Raw genomic sequence first — 16703 nt, forward strand, 5'->3', positions numbered from 1 at the left:
ATATATATGAAATGTTTTTTTTCCTTTGCATTTTCATCCGTGCATCTCTCTTGATTTTTTTTCATTTATTTACTTTGTATATTTTTTTTCTGTGTGTTCATTCATTAATATTAATAAATATGATGATGATGATGATGATTTTATTGCGTAACAAAAAAAAAGTGAGAATTTAATGCAAGAAAAAACAAAAATCAAAACAAGTCATCTCTGGCTATATATAGCAACAAACATCTAGTGATGATGTTCATTGGTTCTGGTCCCAGGTTGCAAATAAATTAGGTTTTCTTTCTTTTTTTTTTGTTCAGACATTGAACAATTTTCAATCAATTCTAATAATAAAATGAAAAAAAAGAACCATATCAATCTTTTTTTCATAGGCAATTCTAGTGGTCACTTGTTGTTTTGATTTTTTGTTTTTATTTTCACATCATCAAACACAATACTGTAGTCTTATTCTGTCTATTTTAATTTCTGAACATTTTTTTTGGTTCATTTTTCAGAATATTCTTATTGAAAATATTTCCAAATTAATGATACTGCAGAATTGCATCCAAAACAAACTAAAAAAAAAAAAAAAAATCAAAAGCCAATATATAGAGCAGAATTCTTTCCCATTATTATTATTGTTGTTTTTTTCTGCTATTTTGCTACTGATTTGATTTTGAGTTTCGAAATTTCCTAGTTAATTTGATCCGAGATATTCAAGCAAAGCGAAAAAAAAATCAAAACCAAAACGAAAGGGTTTCAATTATTTTTTTTTCATTTATTTGTTGTTTATTTTTAGCTACATAAAATATACAAATACTACGTCATTGTGAATGAATAAATAAAGTTTTCTATACATCCACAAAGTCAAATTATCATCCAATAATCAATGATACACACACACAAACACTGTATGTGCGTATTTAATGATACCAAAGTTCTTGAAAATGGAACATCATTTAGCTGAAAAACATCAATAACAAACAAAACAAAAAACAAAAAAAAAACAACAACAACAATAGCAAAACTTATGGCTAAAAATGACTGTTGTTGATCATCAAGCTTTTTTTTGTCGAAAATGAAAACGAGAGAAAAGAAAATTAATTTTCTTCAAACAACAACATGTGATATAGGCAAACCCACCCGACGATTTTGGATTTCGTGACTGCTAGAATTCAGTAGCAGTAGTGGAAAAATAATTGCAAAATAAATAAATAAACAAACAAACGAAAAGAAAAAGTTTGAAAAAAAACAACAACAACAACAACAACGACGACGACAACATTTTGACATGACAAGAAAAATATTAGATGGTGAGAATTTTTCATTGTAAAATTGGAAATCTTTTTTTCTTTCTGCTGGATGGATGGATGGATGGATGGATGGATGAAAAAAAAATTTCAGATTGAAATCAAATACCAATGAAACAATTGGCAATGGCCATTTATTCGTTATCGTTATGGTTTAAAATCTCAAATTATAAATCAAATCAACATTACATCGATTGTTGTTTATTATGAATTGAAAATGTTTTTTCTCAACAAACAACAAATAACTCAGTAAAAAAAAAAAGAAAACGACAACAGCGACAACAACAACAACAAATAATGATTACAAACAATTAGAATTAGAGAAAACAAATGACAAAAATGGAACAAAAAAAAACGACAAAAATTTGTTGACATTTATTTTAATGATAATAATAAAACATTTTGAAACAAAAAACAAATTGATTGATTGATTGATTGTTTTTTTCAGTGGCAAAAAAAAAAAAATCTTATCATTTGTTGTGTATCAATAAGGGAAATTTTAATTTCAATTTTTATCAAAAGGAAAATTATTTTCTCATTCTTTTGCTGTTTGTTTTTTGTTTTCTTTTATTTGCTGCTTTTTTTTCGTGGACAAATCGGGTAAGAGAAAAATCAAAAACAAAAAAATTCACAGGTATTCAGGTAAGAATATTGTTTTGCTCATTATTTTATTTGATAATTAATAAGAAATTTGTAAACAAACTTTTAAACACACACACACAACACACACACACACACACGAGATTGTCAACAAAAACACTCAAAGTAAAAAAGAATGGAAATTTATCTAGTCCTAGAATCGATTCATTTTTTTTTATTTAAAAACTGAATGATGAACTACATTCCGGATTTTTTTCGGATGATTTATTTGGTTATTTTTTTCATTCTGTATGGTTCCAATTTTTGTATTGTTTGTTTGTTTTGATTGATTTCAATTTTTCAAATTTTAGATTGCCTTTTTTTTGTTTCGTTTCGTTTTGTTTCTTTTTTTTACTTTTTGCTTGCAATTCAATGGGCAACCACACATTGTTCATATGGTATTATACCACCAGGACCAGGTAGACCAGATTTATTGAATTTTTCACTAAAATCTGTATCAATTTCACATGCAGCTTGACGACCTTCATGTATGGCATGTACTACCAATGATTGTCCACGGCGACAATCGCCAGCTGAATATATACGTTCAATTGGTGTACGATATGAATTTGGTTTGGTCAATATATTTGAACGATTATCTTTTGTTAGATTTAGTTGTTCAATGATTGTTGATTCGGGTCCTAGGAAACCCATAGCCAATAGCACAAGATCAGCCTATTTGAAAAACAAAACATCAGCGATTGCATTCAACAGAATTCAATTTACTTACTTTGAATGTTAATTCTGTACCCACAACTTCATTCATAACCCAGCCGCCTTTCTCGTTTTTGGTCCAATTAACACGTACGGTATCAATACCGCTAACATTACCATTTTCATCACCAATAAATTTTTTACTTGAAATTTCATAGATACGTGGATCATCATTCCATCGTAATTTAGCTTCTTCATGGCCATAATCGATACGATAAATTTTAGGCCATTGTGGCCATGGATTATCTCCAGAACGATCTTTCGGTGGTTTCGGTAATATCTCAAATGCGACAACATTTTTAGCTCCCTATATTCAATCGACACAAATTCCAAACTAGAATCAATTGAAAATACACAAAATAAATGAAAACAAACCTGACGTAGAGCTGTTCCAATACAATCGCAACCAGTATCACCACCGCCAATAACAATGACATTTTTATCTTTTGCCGTAATTGGATGATCGAATGAATTTTCCCATAATTTTTGTTGACTACTTCGTAGATAATCGACAGCAAAATATATTCCATTCAATTCACGGCCAGAGATTCGAAGATCACGTGGCCATGTTGCTCCTGTAGTCAAACAAATAGCATCATATTGTTCAAGCAATTGTTGTCCAGTGATATCGATACCAACATTTGTACTCGGTTTGAACATTATACCAGCTTCAGTCATTAGATCAATTCGTCGTTGTAAGACTTTTTTGGAAAGTTTCATTGTTGGAATTCCATATTGAAGAAGACCGCCAATACGATCTTGTCGTTCGTAAACACAAACAGTATGGCCAGCTTTATTCAATTGATCAGCACAAGCCAGACCAGCAGGACCAGAACCAATGATGGCAACTTTTTTACCGGAACGATGTTTAGGTGAATTAGATCTAATCCAACCTTGTTCAAATGCATATTCAATAATCGATACTTCGATTGTTTTGATTGCAACTGGGCTATCAATAATGCCCAATGTACAAGAACCTTCACATGGTGCTGGACATACACGGCCAGTAAATTCGGGGAAATTGTTTGTCTGTAATAATTGTTTCAAAGCTTCATACCAATCATTTTTATGGACAAGATCATTCCATCGTGGTATAATATTTCCTAATGGACAACCATGTTGTGATTGACAGAATGGTACACCGCATTCCATGCATCTAAATATTTGTAGAACAATTGTGTAATTTATGAATAGAAAAAAAAACGAAAAAATTCCATTTCATACCTTGATGCTTGTACACGAACATTTTCACGGATTGCTTTGAAATCATAAACTTCATCCCATTCTTTAATACGTTTATCAGTGTCACGATAATAGGTTTTGATACGTTTATATTTCATAAAACCTTTCAATTTATCCAATTTGGTTAAATCTGGTACAATATCTTCAATATCTTTCGGTGGATCAGATGGTGTTGTTGCTGGACTAGCACGACGGCTAGGTATCAAAGGTTTTTTGAGTTTCATATCTTTGAGCACACGTTGATATTCATAAGGGAAAACTTTTACGAATTTTTTCATTTCTTTTTGCCAATCATTCAGGATATGTTCAGCTATTTTTGAATCAGTCTTTTCCCAGAATTCATGAATCAATTCTTGTAATTTAATAATATCTTCATCCTCATCCATTGGCAATAATTCAACCATTTCAAGATTACAACGGCGATTGAATCGTCCATCACTTTATTGAATTAAGGTAAAAAATTTAAAATTAATTAATAAAATTTTAATATTCGGTCAAAAATAAAAATGCTTACATATCATAGACGTATGCAATACCACCACTCATACCGGCGGCAAAATTACGACCAGTTAAGCCAAGTACAACAACGATACCACCTGTCATATATTCACATCCATGATCACCAACACCTTCAACAACGGCTGTTACACCAGAATTTCGTACACAAAAACGTTCAGCAGCAATACCACGGAAAAATGCTCGTCCAGAAGTAGCACCATAAAGGCTAACATTACCAACGATAACATTTTTATCCGATTCAAATGTTGGTGGTGAATTTTTAGGTGGATAAATAATAATTTCACCACCAGATAGACCTTTACCAACATAATCATTACATTCACCTTCAAGTGTAACAGTCACTCCTTTGACAAGGAATAAACAGAATGATTGTCCAGCTGAACCTTTAAGATTAACGAATATAAGATTTTTTGGTAAGCCATCTTCACCATAACGACGAGAAATATTATAGCTAAGTGTAGCGCCAAAGGCACGATCTCTATTGCTAATCTCCATTTCAATATGAATCGGTTGTAAAAAGTTACCATCAATTATTTCTTGTGATAATTCAATTAATTTATTATCCAAACGTGATTCCAATTCAAAATCCTGTCGAATTGAACCACCAACAATATTGGTTTCTGGCCGCAATGAAAGGGCATTACAAAGAAGCAATGTATAATCCAAAAATGATGCTTTTGGATTACGTGGATTGGGCGTAAAACGCAGTAGCTCGGTACGGCCAATTAGATTCTGAAAACGTCGTATACCTAATTTAGCCATTTCTTCACGTATTTCTTCAGCCAATAAAAATAGATAATTGATAACATGTTCTGGTTGTCCTTTAAATTTTTTACGTAATTCTGGATCCTGTGTAGCTACACCAACTGGACAAGTATTCAGATGACATTTACGCATCATTATACAACCTAATGTAATTAATGGTGCTGTAGAGAAACCGAATTCATCGGCACCCAATAATGCAGCCGTTATTACATCTTGAGCTGTACGTATTTGACCATCTGCTTGTAGAACAACACGAGATCGTAGATTATTGGCAACTAGAACTTGATGCGTTTCAGATATGCCCAATTCCCATGGTAGACCAGCATTTTTAATACCAGTCCATGATGAAGCACCGGTACCACCATCATGACCGGATATTGTTATATGTTCAGCTTTACCTTTAGCAACACCAGCTGCAACAATACCAACACCAACTTCGGATACAAGTTTAACTGAGATACGTGCATTTGGATTTGCACATTTAAGATCATAGATTAATTGTGAGAGATCTTCAATTGAATAAATATCATGATGTGGTGGTGGTGATATGAGACCAACACCCGGTACTGAATGTCTTGTTTTGGCAATTTCAATGGATACTTTATGACCAGGTAATTCACCACCTTCACCCGGTTTAGCCCCTTGTGCCATTTTAATTTGTAATTCATCAGCATTTGCAATATATGCTGATGTAACACCAAAACGTCCACTTGCAACTTGTTTAATAGCCGAACGTTTATTTTGATCTGGATCTTTCACTAGCCATCGTTCTGAATCTTCACCACCTTCACCGGTATTTGATTTTGCACCAACACGATTCATAGCAATTGCCAATGTTGTATGTGTTTCATAAGAAATTGAACCAAATGACATTGCACCGGTTACAAAACGTTTTACAATCATTGTTACCGGTTCAACTTCATCCAATGGTACAGCTTTTGATGCATAAATAAATCCCATTTGTCCACGTAATGTACAATTTTTTACTTGTTCTTTGGTAAAATCAACAAATTTTCGATAAGCATGTCGTGAATTCAATGAAGCTGCTTCCTGTAAATTAGCAATAGCCATCGGATGATTAATGTGTTTTTCACCACCATTACGCCAATGATAGAAACCAGGATTACGAAGTATAAGTTGATCAATAAAATATTTTTTATTAAAAGCAATCGAATGTCGTTCCACTATTTCATCGGCTAATATGTTGAAATTAACACCACCAATACGAGATGGCGTATTTTTGAAACAAAAATCAATCACTTCTTCACCAAGACCAACAGCTTCAAAAATCTGTGCACCTTTATATGAATGTAATGTTGATATACCCATTTTAGCCATTACTTTAGCGATACCACGTTCCATAGAGAGGAAATAATTGTTGAATGCTTCCAAATCAGTTAATTGTATGACACCTTCTTCACGTAATGCGGCTACGGTTTCGAATACTAAATATGGACAAATAGCATCGGCACCATAACCCAATAATACACACATATGATGCACTTCACGTGCTTCACCTGATTCAACAAATAATGCAACTTTCATTCGTTGTCGTTCATTAATCAGATAATGATGTGTAGCACCTAATGCTAATAACATTGAAACCGGTACAAATTGTGGTCCAGCCATTCGATCACTAAGCACGATAATTGTAAAACCATCACGTGCTGCATCACAAGCTTCACGACGAATTTGATCCAAACGTTTACGTAGGCCAGAACGACCATCTTTTACTGGAAATACACATTCAATTACTTTTGTACGCCATCCTTTATAGTTTGTTTGTTTGATCACTTCAAGATCATTGATTGATAATATTGGCTGTTTTAACCACAATCGACGACATTGTTCAGCTGATGATTCAAGTATATTAGCTTCAGGCCCAACTGGACATGCTAATGACATGACAATTTTCTCACGTATCGGATCAATTGGTGGATTGGTAACTTGGGCAAATAATTGTTTGAAGTATCCATAGATCAAGGGTTGATATAGCGATAGACAAGCTAATGGTTCATCATTACCCATTGAACCAAGTGCCTCTTTCTGGGTACGAACCATTGGTAAAAGCAATAGATTGATTGTCTCAGTTGTATAGGCAAACAATGGCAATCGACGATCTTCAAGTACTTTTGCTCTTGTTTCAACCTCTTCTTCACTACGACCTTCTAATAGTACAGCTTTTCGTTTGAATGAACCATCTTTAGCCAATTTCGATACGGTATGTGCTTCACGTAGATGTTCAATTGTGAATAATTCTTTTAGCCATTCAGCTAATGGACGTTTCCGTGCAATTGTTAATTTAATCTCTTCATCTTTCACCATAATTTCCTCTTGCGTATCGATCAAAAGCATACGGCCTGGTTTAAGTCGACCCTGAATTTCGATGATAATGCAGAAAAAAAAGTCATAATGTTTGTTATTCAATAATCACTACTTACGCGAGCAATAATTTCTTCGTTTGGAAAATCAACGACACCCACTTCGGAAGCCATTACAACATGACCATCTTCAGTCTGATAGAAACGTGCTGGCCGTAAACCATTACGATCCAAAATGGCACCAATATAACGGCCATCGGTAAATGTTAATAAGGCCGGTCCATCCCATGGTTCCATAGCACATCCGGACCATTGATAAAATAATTTCTTTTCCGGATGCATTTCTGTATCATTTTGCCATGCTTCAGGTACCATTGTCATAACAGCTTCAGGTAATGTACGTCCGCCAACGGTAACCAAAAATTCCAATACATTATCCAATGAACCAGAATCGGACATATTTGGTTCAACAACTGGATACAATTTCGATAGCTTATTACCAAAATATTTACTGGACATAACACCTTCACGTGCACGCATAAAATTAATATTGCCACGCAATGTATTAATTTCACCATTATGTGCTAGATAACGATTCGGATGTGCACGTTCCCATGATGGATAAGTATTGGTTGAAAATCGTGCATGTACCAATGCTAGATAGCAACGAAATTCTGGATCCCAAAGATCATCAAAATATTGCCACAATTGAGCTGGAGTAAATTGTCCCTGTAATTTATGAATTTAGAATCAAAAAAAAAAAATCAGGATTTCCCAAATTGCGGTGTATAGATTGAGTTTTTTTCTTTTGCTACTAAAACTCACTTTATAGACAATGGTTTTTGTTGACAAGCTGCAGATATAATAACGGAATCCTTCTTTAACCAATTTATGTGTGGAATATTTCCGCAATGCAAAAAGCTTTAGAGAGAAAAAAAATTCAATTTTGCTCTTCAAATGCTATTCTTATACATACTTTACGTTGAAATTCTCTATCATCGATATCCGTTTCAACTGATTCAACAAAAACTTGTCGCATTAATGGTTCCTGTGTGCGTGCCATTTCACCAATAACCGATGAATTTTTCGGTACAGTACGCCAACAAATAATACGTAAACCATTTTCATTTGCAATAGATGCAAATTTTTCTTCCACCTGTGTATTGGTTATTTTATCTAAAAATAATATTCCAGTAGCATATTTTCCTGGTTCCGGTAATATGATATTATATGTTTCTCTATATATAATGATGAATTGAAAATAAAATTTCATCGATTATCAATCAAATCATAATCAAAAAAAAAAAAATTCAAATCATCATCAAGTATATAAACACTTACTTGACTGTTTTTGAATAAAATTCATACGGTATTGATGCTAGTACACCGGCACCATCACCGGTTAAATTATCGCCAGATGTGGCGCCACGATGTTCCATACGATCACTGATTTTTTGTGCATCTCTTAATAGCTAAAATGATTTGGTAAAAGATAGAAAATTCCAATTTATTCATTTCATTTTTTTTTCAATGGTTTTTTTTCTACCTTGTTTGATGGTTTACCATGAATATTTACGATAAAACCAACGCCACATGCTGCTTTTTCTTCATTCGGATTCCATAATGAACGTGTTGATAATGATGATTGATGGACACGTTTTGTATCATCATCATTATTATTATTATTATTATTGATAGTGATATTTTCATTATTTAGATGATCCAAAATTGTTGTTGATCCATCATCATCATTGTCATTATTATTGTTGTTGAACCTCTCTGTTGAAGCCATTCAAAAAATGAAAATTTGTTGCGATATATCAAACCAAACCAAACCAAACCAGAAATTAAACCGAACCAAACCGAACCAAAAACGAAATGAACACAAGAAATAAAAGGGTATATGCTGAAATGAATTTTGTCACAATATAAATTTGTGTTAATATATTGGAAATGTCGTAAAAACTTTAAAAAAAAACTGATCGATGATTATTAAATTGATTAAATGATAACAAATAATGATGAAAATAATGGATTGGTCACTGTTGTTGTCGATGTTGTTGTTGTTGTTGTTGTAGTTATTTCTGTGGATCAAAACCGGAAGACAAGAATTAGAAATAGAAATTTTTCCAACAATAATAATAAAAAAAAAATCAAATAGCAAAAAGGAATAGAAATGTTCAAAAATCAAGATTTCGAACAAAGTAAAGATTTATAAAAAAAATTTCCATTTTTGAAAACAAAAATTTTTTTCGAGTATTTCAACGTGAGATTTGCCAGCCAGCCAGCCAGACAGACAGACCTTTGGAAAAAAAACATGTACAATGTGTGTGTGTGTGTGTGTGTATTGTGAGCGTAAGCGACAATTTCAATTTTCAAGTTTTTTGTTTCTTATAAATTGAAAATCAGAAAAAAAAACAAAAAATTTCATATCACCCTACTGTGTGTGTGTGTGTGTGTGTGACAGTGTGACCACCACAACCAACCACTTATACGTACAAAATATAATTGTGAACTGTGAATATGAAATCGAGTAACAAAAAAAAAAAAAAAAAAAAAAAAAAAAAAAAAAACAGTAGTAGCTGTGTATATATTGAAAACATACCGCCTCTATCAACAACCACATATTTAGATGGGTAGCAAAAAAAAAAAAAATCATCATCATCATCATCAATATTAAAGTTGAATAATGAAAAAATCAAAATCAAACACCGAAACCTGTCGCAGTTGTTTGTTTGTTTGTTCGTTTTTTTTTCTAAATTTCTCATAAAAAAAATGATGTGTAACCAAAATGTCCAATTGTTTCATATCATCACCATCAGGCGGCATTTAATTTTATGAATTTTCCATTAATCATTACTAACAAGCCGGTAGCAATAAAAAAAACAACAGCAGTAAAATAAATCAAAAGAAAAAACTCATTTTTTCATTTCATTTCATATCAAATGTTGTTCGTTGTGAATAAATTATGTGATTTTTTCTTCATTATTCCGTACCCGAAAAAAACAAAAGCAAAAGCAAACCCTCTGTCATGTTTTTTTTTTAAATTTCATCATCATATGTCATATAATTTATAATTCTTTCCACATGAACTATTCATTAATTCTGTTATAAAAAAATGACAAATCTGGTTCTGGTTCAGCCTACACCCATGGTTTTCTCTTTTTTTTTCATACATTTTCTCAAATGTTTAATGATTAAATTGTTTGTGAATTTGTTGTTGTTGTTGTTATTTTCAATCACATTTTTACCAATTCATTTAGGATTGATTGATTGATCATCAATGAATTAATAAATTGATAATCAACAGATGGATCATGCCTTTGTGTGCGTTTGTGTGTGTGTGTGTGTGTGCATGAGTGGGAGGAAAATAATTTTCATCTCATTTCAAAGTTCAATAATTTGGCTGGATTAGATGGAAATAAAATCAAAAATTGTAACATTTTTTTTTACAGTCCAAATGTTCAGAAAAAAAAAATTTTTGTGAAATTCATGTGATGATTTCTGTTTTTTTTTTTTTTTTTTTTGATGTTCACGATCATCTTCATTATCTTCATATGCATATGCCAAGGTGAAAGAAATAAAGAAATAGAGAGAGAGAGAGAGAGAGAAAATGTACAAAATCAAATCATTTCATTTGAAAAAATATCATCAAATATGATGATCAAATGATGATATGAGGTTATAATGGTTGGTAATGAAATGTTGAAAATAAAAATTAAAAAAAAAAGGAAATATGTCGAAAAAAAATATTGAATATCCAAAGAACTGAATGACAATTGAATGAATTTGAATTGAAAAAAAAATCGACAACCAAAAATTTCAATTTATTTTGACATTTGATATTTGTTATCTTTTGGATAGATAATTTACACGATAATAATGAGAGTAAAAAAAACCATTGCCAATGTCGTATGTTTGTTTTTTTTTTTTTGTTGTTATTCAAAAACAACAACAAAATTCTCATCATCATCATTATTGTTATTTTGATCCAATCATTAAATTCTTTTCTTGTTTTCGTCCATTTAATCCATATATTTTTTCGATGATGATGATGAATAATTTGTGATTAAAAATTATTATTATTGATTCGTTGCTAGTGTTGTTGTCGTTGTTGTTGTTGTTGTTGTTGTTGGAAACCCCTACCATGAAAACCAACAAACAACATTTATATTTACATAAATGTAACCAATTTATTTTATTTTCAAAATCATCCTGGTACATGTATAATAAAATTCTCATTTTTTTTTCAAAGTTAATGTCAGATGAAATGTCACATACACACACACACACCATTCGTACATTTTCATTTTCATTTTAAATGAAAATGAAAATGAAAATGAAAACAAAACAAATTGGGAAAATGGAAAATTCTAAAAATAGTTTCTTAATACAAAGCAAGAATGGAATGGAATGGAATGAAAAGAAAATTAAAGCCAAACATGATGATGATGATGATAATGATGACGAAACACATCATTATATAGAAATCTAACACTGGAAAATTTTTTTTTTTTTTTTTTTGATCGATTGATCACGATGATGATGAAATATTAGAACTTCAAATAATAATAATAATAATAATGAATCGATCGAAAAAAACGGTGGAACCAAAAAAAAAAAAAAAAAATGGAAAAAATTTTCCCATTTTTCTCGCTGTTGTTGTTGTTGATTGTCAACAATCGATGATGATGATGATGATGATGATGAAATTCACAAGTTTCATATATTCCTTAGAGACAACAACAACAACAACAAAAGTTTCATTCTGGTTTTTGGACCATAAAATTTTTTTTTTATGACACATACTCTCTCTCTCACACACACATCAAATTTCATCTAGTCAAAATTTAAATTTTCGTATCAATTTCATTTCAAATGTAAAAAAAAATCCAATCATCATCAAATGTAAATAATGCCCAAAAATTGTGACTTTTTAAATTTTCAATTCAAAACATTCATGAATCGATAACTATTCTTTTTTTTCCAACTTGAATAATAAAATTACTGATGACGAATCATTTTTTTTCATTTGATTGCCATAATTGGATTTATTATAGAATGTCTGTCATTTTGATGATAATGATAATGATTATTATTAGAGTGTTTGGAATTTAGTTGTAAATTTTTTTTTTAATTCCATTTTTGACATTCAAAATAAATTATTCTGGCATTAGCTGTTGCTGCTTCTGCTGCTGCTGTTGCAGTAGTCAATGGTAAAATTTTTTTTTTGGAACACCATCATTACCACCACTACTACCAACATACACATACACACTCAGACATACACAATGGATTCTGGCTATTACTGCCTCTAGTACCAATAGTATCAGTAATAATTGACAGTATCTCTGTCCTTGACTGAAATAAAAAAAAAAACATTATTCTGGTAAAATAAAATACAAAAAAAAAACAGAAAAAAATAAAACAAAACAAAAAAAAAATTTTTTACCACTTCATTTCTATTTCTATGATGATAAGTGGTATTATGGGTAAAATTGACTATTGAGGCCCCATGAAGAGGGGCCACAAACACACGTAGTGGATAGAATATATCGCCAATGAAAAACCACCAACGCAAAAAAAAGGGGCAAATGATAATATTAACAAAAAGAAAGGAAACAAAACAAAACAAAAAAAAATCTGACGCATATGACGTCAATTTGTGCATCAGTTGGATCATGATATCCAAAATACAATGATCCGTTGACATTTAAAGCCACACACTTACTCACACACACACACACACACACACACCGACAAACCCTTAGGGTCATTAATAATTCCATTATCTTCTTAGTTTTTTTTCCATAAAAATTTAATTTCCACATTGATTATAATTGATAATTATCACAATTAATTATTTGTGCAATCAGCAAGAAAAAAAAACAACAACTAAATCTTGATGGATAATTGGATGGATAAATGAATGGCGTAAACATTTTGTTACTGAATATAATTATGATGATGATTTTGTTTACAATAACAAACACATTCTGTTTGTTGTGTTTGTTTTGAACTAAATATAATAAATGTATGTATATATATGAATGCTATATATAATGAAGCTAATTTATATGGCCGATCAGGTTTCTTGTTATTATTAAGATAATAAATTTTGGATTATTAGTGACATTCAAGTAGAATTCTCTCTACACAGAATAATAAAATTAACACACTGGCACTGGACACATCAAACAGATTCTATGTTTGTCAAGTTTTTTTATTTTGTAAAAAATAAACTTTTTTTTGCTTCTCTACTACTTGATTCTTATCTAAAGAATCGGATTCGATTTTGATGGCAATATATCACTGTTTGATATTTATATAGTTATCTATAGATTATCATCATCATCATCATCATATAGAATAATCATATATATATAGAATACAGTATTGGGCCAGTCAATGTTCAAAATAGTCAATCCAATACTGCAATAATGATGATGATGATGATGATTTACCAGAAAAAAAATCAAATCTAGAATAAAAGTCAAACAATGAGATGATAATAAAATGGAATAACAACATCTGCAATAACAACAACAACAACAACAACAAAGTTGAATAAATGACTTTTACCCAAGTGAATTGTTGTGAAAATAAATGGACAAATAGCACATAATGACTTTATATGTTGATAACTTTTTTTTTCGGTGGATAATCATTTTCATTGAATATTTATGGATTGGATGAGAGAAAAAAAATCTGAATAATGAATCGAATCAAATGATGATGACCATCATTAATGATAATGGAATTTTTGGAATAAAAAAAAAGTTGAAATTCACAATTCTGATTACACAAACTAAAGTAACCAAGAAAGAAGAAGGAAAGAAAAACATTTTTTGTCAATATTTTGTTTTCATCTAATTCTATGGTTGTTGATTCTGTACATGAAATATGACAACAACAATAAAACAAACAAAACAAACATTTTCTCATATCAATTTCTTTATGCTGACATTGTAGAATGTTGTTGTTGTTGCTGGTGAACAACAACAACAACAACAAAAAAACATCCAAACACAGACAAACAAAATGTTTTTGTAATGTCTATCATGTCACATTATCATTTGTCTTGTTGTTGTTGTTGTTGTTGTCGTGATTGTTAAATTTCATATTGTCATTTTTTTTCATCGACAAGCCGGAAAAAAGTTTTTTTCATATTCTACATTTCATAAATTGAGATTTCATTTTTTTTTTTCACTGATTCATAGATTGAAATCAAAAATTGGAATTCTTTTTTTTTTTGGGCACTAATGGCAATTTTAGCTATATAAAATCAACCAAATCAGAATCGTACCATTACTGCTATGGAAAAAAAACGAAAAATTCCATTGAGAATAAGATGATTTCATTTCATTTTGGATTTATTTTTGGATCGATATCTAAATCGATATATGAGAATTTTTTTTTCTATTACCAAGAATTGTGATAAAGATTTTTTTTTTTTTTGGTCTTGTTATTATTTTTTTTTCACATTGAAATTGTATTTATGATGGCGATGCAAGACGGTGGCTTGCAAATAAAGGATGGAAAGCTGAGCAGAGAAACATAAAATTGGATGGAATAAAAATTTGGATTCAAAAATGAAATAAATGCTTCATCATCATCAGCATCAATGGATTTTGATTGAAAATTTAAACCAAATGAATGGAAAAAAAATGATGACGATGAGAGATTAATAATAATAATAATAATGATGGTATTTAAGGATGAAAACATTGTATATACACACACACTATTCGGATGTACAATGAATGTTTGATAAATGTCATCATTATTCCCGCCATAGGATGAAAAAAAAAATAAAATAAAATAATACCGACAAGCGTTGTGCCTATTGACAAAATATATACGAAAATGAAAATGAAAAAAAAATTCTTGATTTCATAATCATTAATATTCTACATGATTTTTTTTGTTCTAATTTTGATCTAATTTGATTGATTTTAATCGAATGATGTCTATTAATAATACACATAACGTTTTATCAATATATTGCCAATCATCGTTGTCGATAATTTTTTACACACACACACATACACGCAAACGATGATATTGACTAATATCTGGAAAATTTCAATTAATAGGGAAAAAAATGTCGACATTTCTATCTGTCTCAAGAATTTTTTTTTCAGTACATTATATCAGTACACACGCAATGATTAAAAATAAAAAAAAACACACACAGTGCAATGCTTGCGGGTGGGTCATTTTTGTTGAACAAAACAAAACAAAACAAAACAAAAAAAAATTCCAATACTTGGAATGTTTGGACTTAATCTTATGGAATTGAATGAAAAAAATTCATATAGAAAAAATATCAACATACCTGTGAAATTGATGATCAAATGAATCACGAAACTGAGCCAGCAACAAAAAAAAAATTGTTCAGCAATTTAAAAAACAGATGAATTTCAGTGAAAAAAATCCGAATCCGGTTCATTCAACAAACAAACACTTACACACACACACCGTTAAATCTCAATTAAACAATAAATGAATGAAAATGAAACCAAAAAATTTAAACAAAACAAAAAACAAAAATTTGAATTCAATTCAATTTAAACACAGTACACACACACACACACACACAGTTAAAATGAAAATGAAAATGAAAATGAAAATTTTAGGAAGAAAAAAAAATATTAAAGTTACACATGCATTGAACACATGTACTAACAAATTGGAAAAAAATGTGGAATATAAAATCAGCCAATAGCAGACACACACACACAAATGAATGTGAAATTTATAGATTTTGATTTTTTTTTTTTTGGATTTTCAGTGTTTTTCTGATGATACGCGCAAGATATATTTTATATATTTGTATTGGTATCGGATGTATGGTGACTATATGGTTTTATTCGTGCTATTTGTTTGTTTGTTTGTTTGTTTGTTTGAATTTTTGTCAATGTGTTCAAAAATGTTTGATGTCTAAAGATATCTAAAAAATTGTCTATATGAGTCTTGAATGTTGATGTTTTTATGTTGTTGTTGTTGTTGTTGATGATCATGATCATCATGATCATCATCATAATGATTATATACCAAAATTCAAATGTTGCAATAGTCGGTTACTTGGTTGGTTGATTGGTTGATTTTATCATAACAATTTTTTCTTCTTCTTCTTCTTCTTCTTCTACATTTTCTGCCCATTTTTTTCCTGGTCATGGTTGTTGTTCACGCATACACACTAGCT

General features: G+C 30.5%; 1 protein-coding gene across 2 annotated transcripts; it reads right to left on the reverse strand.

Annotated features, from left to right (window-relative positions):
- Nucleotides 1–1932: 1932 nt before the first annotated feature.
- Nucleotides 1933–16514, reverse strand: LOC124499735 (uncharacterized). Of its 2 annotated transcripts, none has more exons than XM_075731259.1 (11): nt 15834–16514; nt 9042–9579; nt 8837–8967; nt 8472–8733; nt 8321–8416; nt 7616–8224; nt 4405–7550; nt 3873–4328; nt 3024–3804; nt 2665–2955; nt 1933–2609 (listed from the first exon to the last, which is right to left on the reverse strand). In XM_075731259.1, exons 2-11 carry the CDS (start codon nt 9285–9287, stop codon nt 2304–2306), a joined length of 6324 nt encoding a protein of 2107 aa, XP_075587374.1. In that variant the 5' UTR covers nt 9288–9579; nt 15834–16514; the 3' UTR covers nt 1933–2303. The 2 variants fall into 2 exon arrangements, with proteins under 2 accessions (XP_075587374.1, XP_075587375.1); XM_075731260.1 differs by lacking the exon at nt 15834–16514 and adding an exon at nt 9798–10001.
- Nucleotides 16515–16703: the final 189 nt, after the last annotated feature.

The sequence above is a fragment of the Dermatophagoides farinae genome, chromosome 5 (genome assembly GCF_024713945.1).
Source record: "Dermatophagoides farinae isolate YC_2012a chromosome 5, ASM2471394v1, whole genome shotgun sequence".
Classification (NCBI taxonomy): Eukaryota; Metazoa; Arthropoda; class Arachnida; order Sarcoptiformes; family Pyroglyphidae; genus Dermatophagoides; species Dermatophagoides farinae.

Coding starts and splice junctions, on each gene's coding strand:
- LOC124499735 (XM_075731259.1), bottom strand. CDS start 9,287: ATGGCTTCAACAGAGAGGTTCAACAACAATAATAATGACAATGATGAT. Junction 7,551..7,615: donor ACGAAGAAATTATTGCTCGC/GTAAGTAGTGAT, acceptor ATCGAAATTCAG/GGTCGACTTAAACCAGGCCG. Junction 4,329..4,404: donor ATTGCATACGTCTATGATAT/GTAAGCATTTTT, acceptor AATTCAATAAAG/TGATGGACGATTCAATCGCC.